This window comes from Podarcis bocagei (genome assembly GCF_964188305.1).
Source record: "Podarcis bocagei genome assembly, chromosome: 2".
In the NCBI taxonomy this organism is placed as follows: Eukaryota; Metazoa; Chordata; class Lepidosauria; order Squamata; family Lacertidae; genus Podarcis; species Podarcis bocagei.
Window position 1 is genome coordinate 80,765,692 of NC_138126.1, and position 23,072 is coordinate 80,788,763.

Genomic DNA, 23,072 nt, shown 5'->3' on the forward strand with positions numbered 1-23,072 from the left:
ATAATTAAGAAAATTTGATTTGATTATGGATGATGAAGCTATCCTGAGTTGTATCACCAAGACATGGATCGATAAGCTGAGAGCAGATCCCTCTCAGTTGTGTACATCTGAGCAGTCTGTGCAGAACTACCACAGATTGGGCATTGCCATGGGCTATAAAGATCCCATCTGTCTCTGCACGTTTCTGAATGGATTCCAGTTCTGAGCATTTGTACCTGGTGTTCATAATTCTAATAGTGCTCCAACAACTCGGTCTAACAGTCTCCTTGTCTAAACTTAGGTGGTCTTAGATTGGTGCTCAGAACTCCCCTGCACATGGACCTCAACATGCTGAGGCTGCTATGACAATCATGGGGGCTGTACAGATCAAATATTTTACTTGGGTTTTCTCATTTGGTCTAGGAGGGTGGTTTAATTTGATTTCCTAGTCAAAGCCACTACTTCCTGTTGAGGTTCAGGCTGATAACAGCCATCCCTCTCTGAAGGGTGGTGTACCAATGTGAACAGCCTGACCCTGAAGATCACTCAAGAAACCTCCTGAGGAGGTTTTCATTGGCAAAGCTGGTTCCACACAGAGATGAGTCTGGGACTGGACATGGTTGCTCCTAAACATCCTCTTCTACTAGTCACAGCTCAATGATTTTTCAGTGAGCTGGAAGTAATGAAACGAAAGGATGATGAAACCGAGAAAAGGATAGGGACATAGATGGTGGAAAACTCAAAGAGTTTGATGACATATGGCTAAAACACACAATCAAGCCTACTCTGTGAGAGATGGTAGTGAAGAAACAATGCTTCAGCCGTTATTGCACCTGTCCAGTGCCATTCAATAGAACTTTCCTGACTAATTTAGGATCCACTGCAATCTGGCCACCAGGAAGACATTAAGGAACCATCAAAAGCCACCTATGACATGCTTAATAAGCACTTAAAGCATGGGTGTATAATCTGCGCTCCTCCAGATGTTGTTGGACTACAAATCACATCAGCCACAGCCAGCACAGCCAGTGGTCAAGGAGGACATGCTGTAGTTCAACAACATCTGGAGGGCCTCAGGTTAGCCACCTTTTAAACGATAAAATTACTTGTAATCACTGTGACTTATGTCTCTGTTAACACAGTTCAGTCATCATATGTGCCCAGGTGCTGAGTAAAGAGTGGCTTGCCATATGTGACAGGAGTTGCCCTGTCCTCCTGGCCACTGCTCCTGGATGAGATTTTTTTAAAGATACTGACTGCTATGCCATTTAATATTCAGAATTTCTATGTGGTGCACATAAAATGTTTTAAAGGCCTTACAAAGAATAAAAACAATTAAAATTTATCACAGAAACGGAATTTGGAGGAAGAGTACTTCCAGAAGGCATGTCAACCAGTCAGCCAGCTGCTGCTTTTCTAGACAGCCAGAATCTGCTTAGACACAACGATATAACTGTGCTATAAGAACTGTGACTTTAAAATTTGTGCTTGCTTTCCCATCCTCCCACTTATTCTTTTTTTCTCATGTGTCATCTCTTTTTAAATTGTGACTCTGAGGGCAGGAGCCAATTCACTACTGATTTTTGCAAGCTGCTCCGAGAGCCTTTTTGGCTAAATTGTGGGGTATAACTATCTTAAATAAGTAAATAATTGTTCCTCCATTGCCCCTCACTGCTCAGGGCCCAAGAGGTAATGAGCGCCTCTTCATGATAAGTGGCAATCATGAGGATGCTCCTGAAAAACAAAAATACTAAATTCTTTACAGTATTAGGAAAAAATCTCTTTAAGGAACAGAAGATGTTTTCTTCTTGAATGATGCACTTAAAGTTCTCATCAAACCACTAAAAAGTGCTAAAGAACAATGGTATAAGTTGGTTTTCCAGTGCACTGGTTGTCTCCAGTTGCCTCAAACATGACTGAGATTCTATTCCCAAGCAAGGAATATGATACCTTGCTATGGCAGGCATAAAAGCTGCCAAAGAAAGAAAAGGATTATTTTGTAAATTGAAATAATGCAGAACTGCAATTCATATAGAGAAATCCCTCCTCACTACAACCCCACTATGCACTGCTAACAAGTACTGTAACAGGTAAGCAAAATTGCCTGCACTTACAGCGTCACCCAGCTTCTTTTCAGTGTTGGCATATGATTACGGTATTTAAAGAGTACCTCCTGCTCCCAGTGTTACACGTAATGAAAGCACCTCACTTCCATGCAACTAGGACAATGTACCAGGAGGTGTACAGACTAAATCCTGCACCCTGTAATTAGACAAAGAAGCAAAAGGTTTGGGAGTCTTTTGATTCTTCCATAATACAGTACTTAATATTCTCTGATCGAGCCCTTAAAAAGTTTTAACTTGACATTACAGTGGTACCTCAGTTCAAGAACAGTCCTGTTTACGAACGATTCGGTTTACGAACTCCGCAAAACTGGAAGTAGTGTATTGGTTTGCAAACTTTACCTCGGTCTAAGAATGGAATCCGAACGGTGGAAGGGCACCGGCAGTGGCAGGCCTCATTAGGGAAAGCGTGCCTCCATTTAAGAATGGTTTCAGTTTAAGAATGGACTTCCGGAACAGATTAAGTTCATAAACCAAGGTACCACTGTACTTGTATTGCTTTTGCAAGTGAGCAAGCCTGCAATACAGGTTAGCATTCTAATTTTACAGAAAGAAAACCAAACAAAAATAAAGAGCACATGGCATACTACTGCGCTCTACCAATACTCAATTACAAATGTTAAGTTTAAAAACAAGTAAAGAAAGGAACCTAGAATTGAGGGAATCCACAGTACGAAGCAAATCTGCAACACAGAACAGCAGAACCTGCCTTATATGGAATCAAACAACTGGTCTATCTAGCTTGCATTGTCAATACCAACCAGCAGCTGTTCTCCAGGGTTTCATAAAATAGACATAGGAACATAGGAAGACCACTGGTCCATCTTACAATGGCTGTAGGTCTCCAGGGCTTCAGGCAGAAGTGTTTCCCAGCCCTACATAAAGATGCTGAAGACTGAAGCCCTACATAAAGATGCTGAAGACTGAAGACTGTGGAGATGCTCTACCACCAAGCTACAGCTCTTTGTCAAACTCTTGTTTGTTTAGGAACCGCTGCATCACATGCAACAATGACTGTATATGTGGCAAAGAGTAAGGTACCAGAGCCAAAGCAGCAGCTTTAAACTCAAGCAGCAACTCCTTGGACTCAGCCATAGTAAATTCCACACAAGATACTGGCTGGACAGACTTCATTTGGAAGTATTGCACCATATGCAGGATAGGAAGTCTGAGAGATAAATGGGACAAAAAGGAATCTTACAAGAAGCTTGCACAAAAAATTGAGGTTGCTTCAGTGACCTCTGCAGAGATAATGCCGTCTGTCCAGTACTGGTTGCAGAAGAGAAGGTAGCCCTTCTACATCATCACAAAATACAGGCATTTAAAATAAAAACACATTAACCTCTCTGGTTTATATCTTAAGACAGTGGTTCCCATACCCCTTCTCATCACTTAAAAATTCTTGAGGGTCTTGGCAGACCACTTTATGATTTTTCTGCCTGTGGTACCAGCTGCAATACACTGTGCTAGATGCTGTATAATTTTAATTGCATTTTTATTGGGGGGTTTTGTTTATTATATTCTTTTCTTATATTGCACCTTATTGTATTACATTCTGAGTTCAAATTGCAATAAAATAAAATACAATATAATAAAAATACAATTAAAAATCAATGCAAATATTTAATGCAGACATACTACGAACCACCTGAATGAAGCTCACCGACCACTGGTGGGCCACAGACCAGTTTAGGAACTCCTGCTTTGAAGGCATTGATCCTGAACAGCAATATAGAAGCCACTTAAATAAATAAAATCACTGAACTATAGCAAGACATATATACCTTGTCTCTTTAACTGTATTCATTTTCTTCCATCCCTGGACTTGGTTATGTGTCTCAATAATGATTTATAATGGTGCACATTTTTCCTGCATGGTGTTTCTTTTTAAAGCAACGAAATTGTATTTAGCTTTATAAGGGCTTGCTGCAGGTATAGACATTCCTTTGCTTCTGCAAGGACATAAATATACCGTGAACGGTTTTAGTATTCACACGAGTTCCAAATATTAAATAATAATAGAAAAAATTACATGGAGCATGATTATTGCAACTCGTGTGAATACTAAAACCGTTCACGTGAAAAGGAACTGCCCCCTTTTCCAGAGAGAAAGGTGACGGGTAGATAGGAAACCGCCCCAATAATGGAAATGTGCTTCTCTAAAAACTCATGGCAACTGTGACCTGACTCGCGCCTGCTTTTTGCTGCATGCCCACATGCCTGCCCCAACATACTTTGGCGGCGGCAAAACAGAGTTGGCATGGCTTTTTTTCACTGCAGGAAAAGGAGCATTAAATCCAAGTTGTCCCTTCAGCCTACAGAAACTTGCTCTACCCAGGGCTCGCCTGCTCTACGGGGTGGGGAGGGGGCCTTCAGTAACCTCTTAAACTCCTGCCCCTTTTTATTTTATCTCCCGATGCCACAGCCCCACTCGGCTAGGCTGACCCACTAACACACCTCCCATCCAACATGGCCGCCCCACCAAACGCACCGAAACACAGCCGATCGAGTTGTCACTTGGCCCCACCCCCTCCCTGGTCGCATTGGCCCGCCTAATTCCAAACCCCGCTGCCATTGGGCTGGGTCCCCGTCAGTCTCTCTGCCCAGTGGCCTCCCCCAAGCTAGCATGAGGCGACATGTAAACAATTCACTTTCTGGATGTTCCGAAGCAAGCGGGACTCCGCCGGCCCACGCCCTCCGTCCTCCCCAAGCCAAGGGCGGGGAAGGGATCCGGGGGGAGGAGGGGAAGGAAGCCCCCCCAGGCACCTGACCCGCGAGGGCAGCGACATTCTTTAGCCACAAGATCACTTACGAAAGTCATAAGGAGTGGGTGGAAGAGAAGGCAGCTGTGACCTGCCTTTGGGGGTGGGGTGGGAAAGAGGAGTAGTGGAGAGCAGGAACGAGAGGGGGATCCGAACAGACTGCATGTCCCCCTGAATGAAAGGGGTGCCGGCAAGCCTCCGCCCCCTCCCCTTGTGGGGCCAAACTCAGTTGTCTCTTTCCCAAAGTCCTATCATTGCAACGAAACTGAGGATTTCTCTCGCACCTCACAGGGACGCAGAGTATCACGAGACTGAACTGACCGATTTTCATCCTTTTCTGCCAACGCCTCTTTTGCATAAGACGACAAATACAACATTTCTTTCTTGGACTCCGCACCGTTTACTTGGTTTCCACGTTCTACTCTCTTGGCTGGACCGTGGCAAAGACAAGAGGACTCAGGCAATGTCCCGAGAGGTTTCACTTCCCCACCCCTCATGCAGTCTAAGCAGGCAATAAAATGGGAACACGTGTAGCCTTTAGGTGTAACACGATTTGAAGCAGAAGGATTCTGGAAGTTTTTGTCTCCTAATCTTGACGGCTATTTAGTAATAATTCATCATTAACGATTTTTCCTTCGTTCCTTTTGCAACGACTTCTGGCAAAACATTCATCCTTAAAGGATTCTGCTTTTCTGGGAGACGAAAGATCTGAACCGACAGAACTGCACAACTCAAGATCTTAGCTCCTTTCGTTTTAGATACCTACCCCAGGCTGAGAGGAAACGTGTGGACGACTGCGAAAACGAGGCAAACAGCTTCTTATCATCCTCCACCTTGTCATAAACATATCAAGCCACCTTTTGAAACAACCAGGTTGAACTACGTCTCTCAAGATGGAAATAGGGCAGAAGGTAAGCACTGGATTATTCTAACTATCATTACAGAAGTCCACAGTATCACCACACCTACCACCAGCTACCTCCTACATCTTACAAGGAAAAGGAAACTTACAAAATCAAAAGCTTCCCCAAACTCCCCTTTCCCCACACTTCTCCCTCCCATGCTCCTCTGCAGTCCTAGGAGAAGGCAAAGCCTCCCAGCGAGACAACCAAGAAAGTACACGCCCCTTTCTTCCATATCCTTTCCCATGTAGGGGCGAGAGGCCAAAAGAAACCAGAACTGCTTTCGCTGCAGGAATCCTGCACAATCGCTGCTAGGATTAAGGGGACGCTCCGGGGGCGCGCAGCCCCTTGCCCTCCTTCCTTGAGTAAAGACCACACACCAAGCCTAATCCTCCAGCCAGCAGTTGCTCCCGCAGCTGCCTCCACGCCCCCTTTCCGAAGCAAAAGCTGCGGCAGAACAAACAGCAACTTTAGATCTCTCCTCCCGACACGATCGCTCTTTCCCCACGCAGCCTCCCCAGCAGAGGACTCTCGCCTCCCGGGGGCAACAGCAATACAAACTCCCCGCACCCCCCAAAAAAGGGGGTGCACGGCAACCCCGCCTCTCCTCCTGCCTCCCACCAGCCCGGGCCTTTTCGGAGAGCTGCTGTTACTTTCAGCTCTGCTTCTCTGTCCTCCTTCCGCGCTGGGGCATTACGGCCACCGCTTCACCCCCTTCAAGCTCCTGCCCCCCACCCTCCGCCTCGGGGGTTCCAGCCTTTTCCGCCTCACCCTTCGGTCCCTTACCTGGCGCCCCGTCCCAGCGGGGTAATGGGGGGTGTCTCAGTGGGGGCCCCCACTTCTGCTGAGGCTCCAGCCCTGGCCCGGCCCCTCCATGCCGCTCTGGGGTTTGTTTTGTTTATGTCCCTTCCTGACGGGTTCCCGGAAATCGCGTGACTCGCCCCCATCACGTGGGCTTTTTATTTAAAAAAAAAACCGGGGGAGGGGAAAGAGAAAAGCAAAGCCAGGAGAAGGCAGAAAGTGAGGAAGCCAAGGCCACCAATCAGAGAGCGAGGAGCCGAGAGCCAATCAGCGGCCGCAGAAACTGTTTTCCCTTCTCACGTGACCGCTTCAAGTGAGAAGGGCGGGGGAGGATAGAAGGAAGGGAACGTTCTGTTCTCAGCTCGGAGTGACGGCGGCGAGCCCGAGAGAGGCACGGCGGCGGCAGCTGCTAGTTTCGAGCCGCACGGCGAGCTCGCGGGAGAAAGGAAGAAGTGGGATCAAACTCGTTTCTCTGCATTCGGCCAAGCATTTGCTATGGCAGGGATAGGTTACCTGTGGTCCTCCAGGTATTTATGGACTACAGTTCCCATCATCACTGGCTGACTGGGACTGGTGGAATCCATTGTCTGCAGGCCACACTATACAGCGATAATTTATAGGAAATAGATTCATGGGGTTTTTTTTTGTTCTAAAGGTACACAACTGAAGATACTGCAGAGCAAAAATGAGCATTCTTCGCAATTGCTTAATTTTGCAAGTGCTTCTAGTGTCATGATGATGTTCCTCACAGGAAGGCATTAAGAGCTGTGCTTCTGTGGAAATCGCCACCAGGCTTTGGGTTTGGTGCTTCTTTCTCATTGCTTGCTCTTTTGCAAACACGACTCTAAGGTGAGTTGCAACATTGTGCCAGTGGATGCAACAGGACTTTCCCTTCCTCCACTGCCTCCTGGCCTGTGCAGTTCCCTATACCCTCCAAAACAGATGGGGGCTGTAGGGAAGGGACGCGGGTGGCACTGTGGGTTAAACCACAGAGCCTAGGGCTTGCTGATCAGAAGGTTGGCGGTTCGAATCCCCACTATGGGGTGAGCTCCCATTGCTCGGTCCCTGCTCCTGCCAACCTAGCAGTTTGAAAGCACGTCAAGTAGATAAATAGGTACCGCTCTGGTGGGAAGGTAAATCGTGTTTCCGTGCGCTGCTCTGGTTCGCCAGAAAGCAGCTTAGTCATGCTGGCCACATGACCAGGTACGCTGGCTCCCTTGGCCAATAAAGCGAGATGAGTGCCGCAACCCCAGAGTCGTCCATGACTGGACCTAACCATCAGGGGGCCCTTTACCTTTAGGGAAAGAGAAATGCCCCTTTGTGCACATGGAAGTCTGTTGCACAAGCAGGATGCCACAACTGGATGTCACTCTTAGCGGCAAAGGTTTATTAGTTCCCTTCCCCTGTTTTCTAGAGCTAACTGTGGCTATGTCCACTGCAAGGATTTGAGCTTGTTACCAAACCATACCTCACCTCTTAGTAATCTCACATTCAGTCATCCGTATAACTTTCCTACAGTGCTATTTTTGAAGAGGACCTTACAGCAGTCTAATGACTTGTTTACATATGGATTACTTGCTGACTTGTGCACAAACAAGCCTTCCTAATTCCAAACACCCCCCAGCTAGGACTTTCACATCTTTGTCAGCTCAAGCAACGTTTTGCAATGTGTCTCTTTAAACATTCAACTGCCAGCCATGAGCATGCATGTGTTCAGAATTCCGTTCACAAGCACATGCAAAAGCACAGCCACTCCCAAGTATTATTCCCACAATACAACATTTGCATGATCACTTTAGAAGTCTGCCATGCACAAAACGTCACAAAAGGTGTTTTGTAACCATATTCATTCCTAATATATGCTACTAAGCAAACCAGCTGATAAGCAAATTATATGCGGGTTACCCAGTCACTTCATTATTTCATAAACATTTGTAAATTCTATCCTGAACTCAATATGGCTTAAGGAACAATTACACTATTTGTACTGCAGTTCCATTCAAACACTATGAAAGTATCCAAGTTCCCATAGTGGGTATTTCTCACAGCATACACACTTCATGAAGGGTGGGGCAAAACTTCAGTGAAGCAACTGAACTTTTCCACACAGGCATGCAACCAATCATTGTCCTTAACTTTTCAGATGTTATAAAAGTGCTGAATATGCTTATGCAAGAACAACGTGTTCTAAAGAAAGCCAAAAGACCACATTAAGAAGAAAAGAATTTTATTTCAGATTTGAGGAACACAATCATATTTCTTAAAGTTATCAGACACAGCATTCAGACTGTGCTTGTAAACTGGATCAGTAGACAGTCTAGTATAAAAATTGGTAAGGCAAATAAATGCTCAGAGGCAATTATCAATTCCATCTAGCCACTGTCAGTGCAGAGAAGAGGGATGGAATATTATGTATAATACTTGAAATTCAAGCACAACATTGTACTGAGTAGAAATATAGGTATCTATTAGGCACTTGCATAGGTGAAAAAACAACAAGATTAGGCAAACATTTATTGTAATAGAACAGACAGTAAGGCATTGAGCAGACGTGGTCGGATTCAAAGTACGTTAGAAGGCATCTGGATCAACAGCTTTACATAAAGAAAATCTCTTCATATCCTGCAAAGCAAAAAAGCAGTTTAGTTTCTTTCAGTGGCATTTTTAATTCAGCTATTAGTTAAATTCTTGCAGGGAGGTGTTAATATACTAAGCATCACTGTTGCTGCAAAGAAAATTTTACACTAATAGTTGAAGATCCATTTGGATCTTGAAAGGCTTACTTTCCAGACTCTACTCACTAAAACGTGAACCAATTGTGCAAAATGCAGTAATAAGTCAATACAAACTGTCAGCTAGAGTCCACTGGTATTAGCAGTATCAGAAAAAAATAAGAGCAGAAACCAAGTACCTAGTGCCAGAATATCATCTTTGAGCAACAAGGCTAAATTTTGCCCCCACCTCCAAGTTAATTCCAATTCCTTAGTTACTGATATACCACCAATTTAATTTTCAAGTCAAGTTGTTACTTGGCAGGATGCACTGCACTATTACAAGCAAATACAGCCAGGTTCACTGCTGTGTTGCACGAGGCCTTTCTTTGTAAAATACAAGACTACTGCCAACTTGTATGAGTTGCTAAAAAAAGGGAAACCAGGCTCCCTATGCTCACTGCGGCCTGTCACTATCCCAATTCATTACAACCCTGATCTGAAAACACTAGAGCTTTGTTTCAAGGAAGCTTAACTGCAGACAATTAAACCATAACATCAGCCACCAGTTGTCCTCTGCTATTCAGCTTTTTCAAACAGAGGAAATTATAGTTATTAAGATGAATCAGAGCTGCAAGATAAAACAGCAGGTAGAACCCTTTTGAACTATTGAGTTTCACCATTACAGAATCCACATTCCTGAAGTTGCTTCCTGCTGTAATTGTTCGCATGGCAAACTTCTTGGTGCATTGAGAGACAAAGACTTACTAAAACAACCCACAGCCCTGTCAGGCCTTAGCCAACATTGCAACAGCAATGTTCAACCACTGAACTAAAGCAGAGAGAATGGTATACCCCCCCTTATACAACACATTCCTCATACAGGAAGTTTGGGGGCACAGCTATTTTGTTCAATATTAAATAAGTAGACAGAATAAACACTGGATAATTGATTAGTGCCCCTTAGAGCAAAAGCTCTTTTTGACTCCAGGAATAGGAAAGCAATAGGCAGGAAGAAAAGGGAGCCAGCGCCATTTGTTTGCTTGCATAGGAACAATTGCTTCTCACTCCCATGCAAGCAGACAATTCTTTTATTTTTGAACAAAAACTGAAGGGCACCACATTGGCTACTCCACCTTAAAGACCATCATATTTGTTGAGGCATAAGCTCTTATGGACCACAGTCCACTTCATCAGATGCAGAAGTCCACCAAACTTTATGCCATAATGAAATGCTATAAGCCTCTCCCTTCTTTTGCTGCAAGAGACTAACACAGCTCTCTTTCTAGAAACCCATAAACAGAAACTGGAATTTGCATTTTTGTAGCTCTGCAACAGACACGGAATATGGCATGGAGAAAAAACTTGCAGCATGAGCCAAAACCATGGGAGTCCAAGTTTTCATTAAAGAGAAAATGGCAATAGAGGAAAAAATGGAAATTGTGCTGGGAGTTGAAGTACCAATTCCACTGGTTATGTAAACATTTGTACTAAATAATCCAGTACACTGCAATCATTGAGATAGGGGTCAAAGGGGCACTAGCATTTATAACAATCACACATGAAATTATGACAAGATCAACAAGTTCTATTGCTGCAATCTCTGCAACAAAGCAAGTTGGTTTCTTCTTGGGAGATAACTATCCTCAACTCAATAAAATGCCATGGCTTTTTCTGCATGTTGTGCGATAAAATAAAATAATAAAAATAAAAATAATTTATTATTTGTACCCTGCCCATCTGGATGGGTTTAAAAGAAAATACTCACTGTAACCCTTACAGGGTTGCTGTGAAGATAAAATGGGAGGAGGTGAACCATGTCCACCAACTTGAACTCCTTGGAGGAAAAGTGGGATGTAAATGTAATAAATAATTTTAAAAGTGGCAATATTTACCCAGTCCACAAACTGCAGTAGAAGAGCACATCGGTTAAGGCCAGTGGTACCTTAGATATGTAATTACTTCACTTTTTAACTGTGGTCCAAAGAGAGGGTTCAGCTGAGCCAGGATTGCAATCAGCCAGCTGCAAGACAAGAGCAGACTATTAACAGAATGACTAAAATTTATCAGGATACCCAAGGAAGAGATAGAATGGCAACAGTTAATTAAATCTAGTGTCTAGATAGGCAATTTCCAGGATCACTCTGAGAAGTTATTTTTTTAAATTTTCCCAGTGATGGAACAGAAAACTACTCATAGAAATCAAAGGAGACATCCAAGATTTCTATGTAGCTGGGGCTGTGCACCAGAGTGTTCACTACACCTCGAGGAAGAAAAACCAGTCCAATGAGGACAGCTTTGTGGGCAAAGAATGCTGACTGACTGTTGGGGGAGACAAGACAGAAAGCCAGGGGGAGGGACGGGATGGAGTGGAAAGACTTGAACCTTAAACAAGCACTCCACATTTTGATGCCGGGACCTACTGGTTCCCTCTAGTTCTCATGTTCAGAGGCGAGTGCTGTTTATGTAGCCAAAGGCACCTTCCACACATAAAAGGGGCATATGAGCAGGCCTGGATAAACCAGAAGGTTTGCAACCCGGTAAAACAACCTAATAAGAACAGAGCATGCTGAACACAGAATGCTGAATGACAAGAGGCAATTGGAAAACTGGATGTGAGGAGTAATGGAATTAAGTATGGAGAAGGGCACGACTGACTGAACATGAACACTCCAAAGGGTAACATTTTGTTGCAGGTCTGACTGGTTTCTTCCAATATTAAAGGGCAACCTAAAAATACAGTCACTCGGCAGCCCTATTTGTCAGACCCATCATTTCTCTTGCTCTAATTGTAGTTTCACAGGGTTGGTGTGTCTTGTTTAGACATTGACATTGCTAGTGGACATACATTAGGTGCAGGAGACAAGCGTCAGGGGATTTTTGCATCAATGTTATACTTATAAAAGCTTAAGTCTTCTACCCATGTATCTTTTATGACAACCTAACACAGAATGTCTTTTAAGAGTTTGTGAAGCTACTAGCAATGGCTATAGAACAAAATGCATACTTCTCAGAGCAGTGACAATATTTGCGAAGCAGGAGGACTCGATGCCCCAGTAGGACACAATACATCTTGTAGCACGGAAAACACTTAGAAAACTGCAACACATTTATTTCTGGGTTACATATTTGGTATGTTAACAACGGCAAATAAGAAAGGGCTTAAGAATCTCTTTAATTTGTACAACGTTACTGTGTAGCTAAATATTCGGTGCACAAAACATTTTGTGAACACACAGGCACATCTAACTGCTAATTCTAGAATGCTATAGAAGGAGGAGGAAGAGCAAAGCGGCTTTGTAATGTGAGCTGCTACAGATGCAGAGTGCTTAGGCAGTCATGGAAAATTCCACACAAACCTGGATGCTTCGACCAGAGAATGAAACGCAGGTCAGCTGGGAGAGGGAAGGAAAAGCCATAGTAGACAGAGACAAGCAATACAGGATTAATCCTATTCAGAGTTCATTGGTCAAATTTCAGTACTGCTCTTAATTTTACAGATTAAACAGCCACAGCAAAATGAATGCACACTTTCAACACTGATTACTAACAGGACTCCTGGCAAAATCTAGCATTTTCATCATGGATTGCTACAGATATAGGATGACATCCTCTTTGATCCCAGTAGTTTCCCTTGAAATCATGTAATCACAGAATTGTAGAGTTGGAAGGGATCCTGAGGACCATCTAGTCTAACCCTCTGCAATGCAGGAATACTGCAGCTGTCCTATACAGGGTTTGAACCTGCAACCTTGGCATTATGAGCACCACACTCCAACCAACTGAGCTATCCGCCCATTATTCTACAGATATGATTACTCATGTTTAGAGTCCCAACTGACATATTTGTGACCAGAAGGAAGCTTAACCCATATCAAATAGTTACGTTGCAGTGTGTATATTATACACTGTCTCTTTCTCTTGATATAACCAGCATACATCTTTGCTTGTTTGCTTACTGTTTGCTCTGCTTAGAGCGTGCTATAGGTCAGCACTTTTCACACTGTGTCCCAGAGAACCCATAGGGTTCTTCAGAAGCAATCAACAAAGGGCAGAAGATTTTCTGAAAGGCAGCTTCTCTGCTGTTACCAATCTTCCTCCACAGTGTACAGCCACAAACAGTTATGAAGGCATTCTATGGCACATGCTCAGTTCTCAAGGGGTAACAGCAAAGACCAAAAAGCACAGCCAGTTAGTTTCCTGCTCCAATGGAGTGTGGAACGTATTCTCAGTTACACACAAGGTTCTGTGACAGGCATGTCAATGTGAAAAGGGTTCCCTGAAAGTAGACATTTTGAAAACAGAAAGAACACATACGCTCCTATAGGTTTATCAGGATGCCATAGGTTGAAATAAACTCTCCTTGTGGTGCCTGATATTTGGCCTTTTCAAATGATAATCAGATTTATTTTTGATAAGTTATTACAAAGGGTTGTATCCAATGCTAGTCTTACGCAGAGTGGACCAACTGAAGTTAATAGGCATGACTAACTTAGGTTCATTAATTTGAATGAGTCCACTCTGAGTACGACTTAGTTCGACACAACCCAAATTGCCCCAAAATTTGAAAATCAAAAAATAAGGTACTATAACAGCAGAAAACAAACACATAACAGGGCAATCTGTACAGCAACTATATGTATTCTATCATGTTACCAAGAGGCAATCTATCCTGTTTCCAGATTAATAATGGAGCTCCCACAAACCTTAGCCACAGCTTCTTTCCTGGTGGAGGTTAAGACACTCCCCAGCATGCAAGTTAGTCATGCCTAAACCAAAAATGGATGTTTTGTGCAGCAAGCATAGGGCAGTTTCGGGCCACAGTAGTACTGATTCCTGCAGATTTCAGGTAAGCCCATTACAATATTTTCCAATGGTATCCTCACCGTTATCTAGTACAGAGTAGTTAACATATGGCTCTCCAGATGTTGCTGGACTCCAGTTCTCATCAGCCCCAACAAGCTGTCAGGGACAATGGGAGTTGTAGTCCAACCACATCCAAAGGGGATACAGATTTTGCATCCCATTTCTAGTACAGTGGTACCTCAGGTTAAGTACTTAATTTGTTCCAGAGGTCCGTTCTTAACCTGAAGCTGTTCTTAACCTGAAGACCACTTTAGCTAATGGGGCCTCCCGCTGCTGCTGTGCTGCCAGAGCACGATTTCTGTTCTCATCCTGAAGCAAAGTTCTTAACCCGAGGTACTATTTCTGGGTTAGCGGAGTCTGTAACCTGAAGCGTCTGTAACCTGAAGCGTATGTAACCCGAGGTACCACTGTATACATGATGAAAGCAAACAAGTTACAAGTGCACTCTGAATACAGAATTCACCTACCCAGAGCTGTGCTACCAGGTACAAACTGAATGCCGTTTCATTTTCAAAAGCAACCTTGCCAGAAAATTACTCAAGACAGAAATTACAAGGCAGCCTTAATGATCAGCACCCAGATTCAGATTTTGTTTTATCTTTGATGGGAGGAGGTCCCAAGAACTGACGAATGAGAGAACCACAAAGTTGTGCTCTTTGCCAAGACTGCCATAAAACATTTTGCCCATCAATACATATGAAGGATATGTAATGAAAAAAACTATTACAACAGTAGCAACGAAGACATATGCAAAATGCATATGCTACATTAGTAACATCTCAGTGTTGCCAAAAGCACTGCCATTCACAATTACCATTGATTTTGGATGTCACGCTTCCCACCTGTTCCAAAATAGCAGAAATATGGAGATTTTATTATGAAATAGTAGCCACACATAATTATTTGGGGGAGAAAATCAGTTAACATAATTGCATTCTAAATCTCCCTTGAAAATAAGGATTAGCATTTGGTGTTAACCTACAGAATAGATGTGCAGAAACTGAGCTGAAATACATAGCTAAAGAGGTGAAGGAGAAGATGTACTGCTCTTGCTTGGGAAGCAGAGGAAGAACCGCTGAACTTCTACTGTTAGGCAGGGCCAGCTTATCTGGCTCTACAACTTAGGAATTCTGCACCATACTGATGTCACCTTCACCAATTCTGATTGTTCACAAGGACAAGGGAGGCCCAAGTCAAAAGGAAGCCTAGATATCAACAGAAGCTTTATATATGGAGCTTCCCTTCCTTCTACTCTATTGAGAAGACACCTTTCTGCATCATTGCATGCTGTAATTTTTAGATTTACAGAAGATAATTAAAACGGTTGACCAGGGCCCATTTATGTCCTCGCCCTACACTCCTTATTGAATCAAAACATATAATGACTGATACAGGGTTTGTTTGAGCAGTGCAGTACTATTTTAAAAACAAGAAGAAGTTATGTTTGGAATGTCAGATGACAAGATCCATTTGTTGTACTGCCATTCACATATGTAGCCCATGGTGGCTATTGAAGGCAGTTATAATAGCATTTAATCTAGCTTAGGTTCCAAGGAGGAGGAAGATAGAGCTAGCCATTGTTTCCTTGAAAGTGTAAAAAAACCTCTGTGGACTCGGTGGTCAACTGAATAAGCTACATTTTAGTATGTTATGTCACGATGTTGATTTTGACATTATGATAAGCTGTATCTAATTTTGAGAAGTAGTTAAATAACTTTACAATTGTTATTATACAGCCTATTACGTTTATGTGTTTTTTCAATTAGATTTGCGCAATATAGGCATTCTAGTGGTTTTGATTTTTATTCCTTGAAAGTGTATGCAACATGGTCACCTCTCAGCAAGCAGCAGTGCTTACTCCTAAGTGGGGCTCTGTGAAGATGCAAACTAAGCCCAAAGCCACTCCCATGGAAGTCCAGTTGTAATCATGTCCCACATTGTAAGATGCTATTTTCTCACTTGGTGTTGTGAATGCGGACACTGTTTATCAAAGCCTATGATAAATTTGTACGAAGCCATGGAAGTGCAATGGGCAGCCCTCGTATGTTTTTACAACTGTGGAAAATTACCCTGAAGCTATATATGAGCACCAAGCTGTTCCCACCACATACATAGTGGTATTGATTTAGCTGGTATCAGATTCATAAAGAAAACACATGGATGGGTGGGGAAGAAAAAGATTTTAAAAAGGAGTTCGCTCAAAAGGATCTCAGTGTTCCTCCCTTGACTCCTTATCTCCATCCCATCTCGTTTTTTCCTCAAACCTCTTACTTTTCACCTTAATCCTATAAACAGTTTTTAAAAAGAAAAGAAAAAACTAGTTCCACAGAGCTACAGGTACTATATTGTAGCTTTGTAGACCTGGATTCTTTCTCTTTTTTTGTAAAGATGACCCTATTTACACAAAGGGAATATTGCAAAAAGCCCTGCGCACCATGACACTTAGGCCCCGCCTACACTTCTAAAGTATTGTACAGTGGTACCTTGGTTTACGACCTTAATCCGTTCAGTTGTAAACTGAAACCGGTCGTAAACTGAATTGCCCTTTCCCCAATGAGGCCTCCCGCCTCCGGTGCCCTTCCATCATTCGGATTCCGGTCATAGACGGAGGTAAAGTTCGCAAACCAGGACACTCTTTCCGGGTTTGCGGAGTTCGTAAACTGAAAAATTTGTAAACTGGACTGGCTGTAAACCGAGGTACCACTGTATTGGAAACTAATTTAAGGGCGCAGGGAGACCTCTAATCACCTCAGAGTTACATTCCTCAGAGTGGTACAACACTACCTTCTCGGCAGTGGCACCCGCCCTGTGGAATGCCCTCCCATCAGATGTCAAGGAAATAAACAACTATCTGACTTTTAGAAGACATCTGAAGGCAGTCCCGTTTAGGGAAGTTTTTAATGTTTGATGTTTTATCATGTTTTTAATATTCTGTTGGAAGCCAACCAGAGTGGCTGGGGAAACCCAGCCAGATGGGTGGGGTATGTATGTATGTATGTATGTATGTATGTATGTATAAATAAATAAATAAATAAATAACTATTATTCTTCCCTCTTCCCAGGGATCTAGGAACTGTATAGCTTCTGTACTGCAAGGTCAGCACTCAGCCCTTGATCCCAACAACACAGGAAGCTCTCATGTGGGTTAAGATGTTGGAAGTCTCATGATACTATCTGAGTCAGGTATTCTGAAATTTTAGTATCACTTACACAGTTGTACCTCGTAGCTAGTTCTGACTGCTGTATTTGCTATGTACTGAATCCTAGCTCCACTTTTTTGGGCTGGTGGGGGGGGGGTCTTAGGGAGGCTTATGTGCTGTCACTTGGGACCCCAGGTGGCAGAAGTGCTGCAGCTGCCAGCTTACACTCACCTGGCACTGCCAGGCAAGTTTCCTTGAGAGCACATGGTTAAGGGGCAGCCACCAGCTCCTCTCCATGAGCAATACTATTCACTCCCATGCCAATAGCTCTGTAATAGGCCAGGAGGCAAGCTCTACTACAGTTCTACAAGCTCTACTGTAGTCTACTATAGTGTCATGGCTGCTGCCAAAGCCACCAGCTCACAACAAGTTAACAAGCAGAAGGAGAGGTTCTCCACTGTGGAATCACTACTGCCTGAGGCCCAGGTGGTAGGAGGAGCTGAGGAGGGGGAGGGCAAAGCAACAGCTTTGCTGTGATGGCTTAGGCCCCAGCAAACGCTTCACTATATTGGGTGCTGACACCAGGTCTATGTGTTTACCCACCTTTTTCCTGGTTTAGTAACAACCCCTTCTTCCTTCTTTCCCAGACAACATACCACCACGACAACTGCTTTCTAGAACTCTTTATGGCTGGATGTCCATGCAGAAAGTATTGTCAAAGTCATGTATTTGACAGGATGTTTAATCATAACAAGGAATTTTGGGATAAAATAGCTTTTTGATCTACCTGCTTAGCAAAAAAGAGAAAACGTCCATGCCTGTAAGTGACTAACCTTAAGTTGTCAGAACTTTTTACTGCCTACATGCATCTATATTTGTGCTTTGAATAAAACAAAGGAAAAACAAAGACACCCTGGTGTGATGCATTTTTAAGTTAGCCAGGTCACAGCTTCACATCCATGAGTCTTTGGGTTTGTTGAACCATAAACAAGCAGGATGTACTTGCACAAAACTTGCTTGCCCTAGCACTAAACCAAACCAAACACAAACAGGCCTATAACCCAGGGTAGTCTAGCTAAAGCAAGGCAGTTCTTGATGGAAGCATGCTGACTGTAAACACTGCAAGATGATCAATCTAGACTTTGTGTAAGCAAAAGCAGAGGCAAATTCTTCAGATTAAACTAGCACTACACAATGGTATTCTAGCTGACTAGCTTCCTGTTAGTACAGAAGATCAGTTTACTCCCATGTGGATAAGCTGCATTGCTGAACCAGGAGCCTGTTAGCTGGTAAAACTAGGCTGAAAATTTTGTTATGGTTTACTGTCTTAGCAATACTCCGAAAAGTCATTTTAAAGCAGAAATACAGGAACCAGAAATGGTTTAAACACATTTCCTAGAAAAGGAGGAAGCACAACTATTAAGTATTAAACAGCACAGAAATCAGAAGGGTGATAAGACTTCAATTTCTGCATCCCAAAAGACTCATGTACAGTCAACTCTATTATAGAAAACTTAATGTTCCCATCATTTATGATACCCTGGTTAAGAACTAACAATTGATTTACATCAGAGAACTATATAAAGTTCTTTATCCTACATAGTATGTTCATATTTTTGCAAATCAGCCAATCACATCAGACACCCAGCCAGGTTACTAAAATAAAAAAGGCATTGTAGTTTTGTGCTATCAAAGATTTGGCTACATCTGGACTGAAAGGAGAAAAATGGATACTTACAAGAGGTAGCAGCAGATAGCACATGTCACCAACATTGTGTTAATAACACTGTAGAAAGAGGGGGAAGAAAGAAATGGTTGACAAAATGGAAGCAATATTTACAGACTTTCTTTGGACAAAAGAAAAGAAACACAGCTGAATAGTTTCTCAGTTTTTTACACATGCAGACAGAGGATGATTCAATGTAAATCTATTGCAATAACAATAATACTTGAACATTCTAAGGTGCTTCATACATACCAAGATTATTTTCATATCAGGAATCCTCACAACCACCATGTCAGGTAGGTCAGGACTCTCCCTACATTGAAGATGGGGGAGTGGGGGGACTGAGAGACGGTAGATTGCTAGGTGCCATCTAGTAAGTTCAAGGTAATACCTGAACTAGTGATTTCTAGGTTCACAACTCAAGTCTCTTGGTCATTACAGTACTCGCAGTAAATTAAAGCTACCCCACACCTGTAGTTTCAGATAACACATATAATTGTTTAGAATCAATTCTCAAGGTTCTGCTTACTCCGTGATCCCAGTTGTGAAATTCAGTATCATGTAAGATTAATGAGCACCATAAGAAACTCGGGTTTAATTTTTTCCTCTCTCCTATTTTAAGCAACGTATTTTGAACCTATATAACTGAATGATTGTTTTAAATGCATTGTGTATCCTGCCCTGAGATCAATGCATATAAGGCAGGCCATAAATATTTTAATAAATATGATCCTAAAGCACCATCTGTCAAAATATTTGCACCCAAGTCTGTTGTCCTGTCCTTAACCCACCAGTGCTAGATTCTGACCCACCAAGGATTTAGAGCACCCTGTTTACAAAGTAAGAGGCTGTTAGTACCAATGCTAAAAACAATATAGGCCACTAAGAGAAGTAGGTCTTCAAATCAGGACAGGAGATGAAACCTTTGCATGAATAAATATAAATTCAAAATAGATATCACAAGTTGGGTGCTTGGATACTACTGCCTAGGCCTCTTGCCTATGTAGCGAACATGGGATATGTATTAAAAGGGAACACTTTTTACTCTGGTGTATCTAACCAACACCTTAAAAGCATAAAATGCAGCACTGAGCTGAGCTGCACTTAGTTCTGCTCACATTTCATTATATGGTTGAATCACTAATTCAAGACAAAGAGAATGCAGTGAAAAAATCATTTCAAGCTTGTTAAGTATGTGGGGAGGAAATCCCCCCTGCCTCAATAAATGTTGTAAAGCCAGGAACATTGAGTGGGAAAGTGTTTTCAGAAATGCAGGCCACACAATTGATTTTTCCTGTTTAGAAAGGAAAACGTTGACAATCTCTAGCTATGGAAGCTAATTTCAATCTTAGCATCAATTATGGCTTATGCCAGAAACACACTGTTCAGGCCCACTTCTTAAACCCGACTCATAATGCAACTTAGATGTCAAGACACCTACTGCTAATTGGGTGTTATTGTGCTGCTCTCTCTTAGGTCTAACTGCCTCCCTGCCCCATACGTTATCATTCACTGTTTTGTAAGTTTTTGCTGAAACACTATTTATACATTTCAAAGAAATAAACTAGTACTGTTGCTGGTAATCCTAGCTGGACATTCAGCACCAGTAATGGAAATGTAGAAAGAAAGAAAATCCTCAATGGCACTGGAAGAAGAAATTATCAGAGAGGAAAATGTGGTTCAATAGGAAAATCTTATTTCAAATCACAAAGAAAACCTCCAGGATGAACAACCAGAATGCAGTTAGGAATTCAGCAGTTTGGTTAATGGATTAAATACAAACGGAACTAGCTCATCCACCTCATAGTCCTCGAATTAGGGGAAAGAGTTACACACAGCAGACGGAAAAGATAAATTGTCACAAGACTGCGACATGGTTGTGAAAATGACTGTGACATCTGACCCCTCTTTTACAAAGCAGCTATTCCCAGAATATCTCAAACAATATTCCGTTTCAAGAGATAACGCAAAACAGTGCATTTGACTCGGGGGCTGCTTCATTTGAAACAGGGTAACTTAACACGGGATGGGTACTAAAACAAAAGGGGATCGACGCTGGGAAATCCCAAGGGAACTCCAGCCGCTTCGCAGGTGTAGCTACTTCTGAATTGACACCTGCCACTCACGAAGTGCCAGTGCCGCACAGCAGCTCCCAGAAAGGCTGGCAGGGCCGGCGCTGCTACGGGAAGCGGGGTGGAGGTGGGAGAGAAAACAAAAAGGAACAGGAAGAGGAGGCACAAGGAGAAAGAGAGGAAGGCCGCAGCTGGGGTTGCGCGACGGCAGTTGCTCACTGCGCCGCATCCTCCGAGAACGTTGAACAACAGGCCGTGTAAAACTGCGAACTGTGAAAAAAACGCGTTTGCTCCCCTCCCAGGCCAGGAAAACGGCTATTAGGCAGACGGAGGCGGAGGTGTAGCCAGAGCACTTCAAGCTCCCACGGGCGGCTGGTTGGGGCAGCCAGGCCTCCTCGAAAAGGGCCGCCCGCCACCGGTCTCCCTTGCCGAGAACGTCCCATCCCCTCACGAAGCCTCCGGGCACTTACCCCCGGTTAGGCCCCTTGGGCACAAACCACGGCACGACGCCGCCGACCACCGCCCAGAACACGCTCATGACGGTGATGGGCACCGCGAGGCCGCCGTACGCCATGGCCGAACTCTTGCTCGCTCCCTCCCTCCGCCGACTACGGAGCTCCGACCTCCGCCGCCGCCTCCACTATGGCCGATTTCTACGCCACCTCGCAAGTCACGCCCTCTCCGGGGAGCACCAACCAATCAGGGGCTCCCGCAGCGTGAGGGGACGGCGCACGTGAGGAGGCTCTCCCTCCTTTTCCCCGCCCACTTTGGGCAGCGAGCGAATCCGGATGCGAGCGAGGGTTGCGCATGCGCTCTCTCGGCGGCCTGCTGTGCCCGTGGAAGCTCCCCGCGCCCTACGCGCTCTCTGTACGAACCACGTTCCCTTCGGAACTGCGGCCGCCCATGTCCTTATTCTGTGTCGCCTCCCGCATGCACAGCTTCAGCAAACCGCTTTCTCTCCCTCCCGCCCCAGTGCTGCGCCTTGTTATCACCCATGCCTAGCGCCACTTCGTTCGTTACAAGGTCGCTCAAGTTTAACACTACCAATCCAAACAAATTTGCTCGGAAGACCTACTACTTTTAAAGGAATCTCAGAATTGTTGAGTCGAAAGGGATCCCAAAATTAATCTACCCAAATCCCCTGCAGTGCAGGAATCACAACCAAAGAATCCCTGACAGATGGCCATCCAACCTGTTTAAAAAGAGGAATCCACCACCTTTCGAGTGCGTTCCACGGTCAAATAGCTCATCCTAACGCTTAACACTTAGAATCTCCTTTCAAACTTTTGACAGCCCTATAGATATTTGAATATGGCTATCATCATAGCATCTCTAAATCTCTTCTCCAGGCTAAACATAACTCCCAAGAAGTTGATTTTCATTCTTAGGGTTTGTCTTAATTTGCAATTTATTTCATTGGGCCACTGTGGATTTTAGTTTTTAGGACAGTTTATCAATTTTTGCCCTATGTCCAATTTACAAAATGATGCAATCCTCACCCCTCAAATTAAAAACCCAAGTATTTCGCTTTCTTGTCCAGGTGCATCATTTTGGTTTCACTTTTCCCAGTTTTAGAATATATTTAGGCGGTGCAAATAATGGTAATAGAATCCCCAATGTCTGGTTACCAGAGGTATTTGCTGGCTCAAATGCCCTTCTGTGAACAACAAGGCACCAGTTGGATTGCATGCGTGGAATTCTTCTGTGACACCCGCTTAACCTTCTATCATGTGTGTTGCAAAAGGTTTTCACTGAGCTATCCACCACGACCAAGATAATTCTCTAGCTAACTGCAGCCAGTAAAGCCTTCAACATGTAAGTGAAGGGGTTGTGGTTTTGCTGTTGTTGTTCTAGTATAGTGGTGCCTCGCAAGACGAAATTAATCCGTTCCGCGAGTCTCTTCGTCTTGCGGTTTTTTCGTCTTGCGAAGCACGGCTATTAACGGCTATGTGGCTATTAACGGCTTAGCGGCTTTAAGAAAAAGGAAACA

At 43.6% G+C, this 23,072-nt stretch overlaps 2 protein-coding genes and 1 long non-coding RNA gene across 5 annotated transcripts in view; 1 reads left to right on the forward strand and 2 right to left on the reverse strand.

The window, feature by feature from the left end:
• The window catches only part of CREBRF (CREB3 regulatory factor), a 21,593-nt gene extending 14,837 nt beyond the window's left edge, over positions 1 to 6,756 (reverse strand). The window contains exon 1 of one of the 3 annotated variants that reach the window (XM_081178487.1): positions 6,553 to 6,756. The gene's annotated coding sequence lies outside the window, so the exon portion shown is untranslated. Of the gene's footprint in view, positions 1 to 3,886; positions 3,969 to 5,630; positions 5,758 to 6,552 lie in introns of those variants that run through there. The other 2 variants (XM_081178488.1, XM_081178489.1) reach the window with 2 other exon arrangements.
• LOC308578591 lies at positions 5,636 to 19,015 on the forward strand. Its single transcript, XR_014003997.1, has 3 exons — positions 5,636 to 5,775; positions 17,207 to 17,327; positions 17,932 to 19,015. It is a non-coding gene; the product is annotated as an uncharacterized lncRNA (long non-coding RNA).
• ATP6V0E1 (ATPase H+ transporting V0 subunit e1) lies at positions 8,778 to 21,758 on the reverse strand. The gene is made up of 4 exons (XM_081179038.1): positions 21,553 to 21,758; positions 19,023 to 19,070; positions 11,174 to 11,301; positions 8,778 to 9,189 (listed from the first exon to the last, which is right to left on the reverse strand). Exons 1-3 carry the CDS (start codon positions 21,654 to 21,656, stop codon positions 11,208 to 11,210), a joined length of 246 nt encoding a protein of 81 aa, XP_081035164.1. The 5' UTR covers positions 21,657 to 21,758; the 3' UTR covers positions 8,778 to 9,189; positions 11,174 to 11,207.
• Positions 21,759 to 23,072: the final 1,314 nt, after the last annotated feature.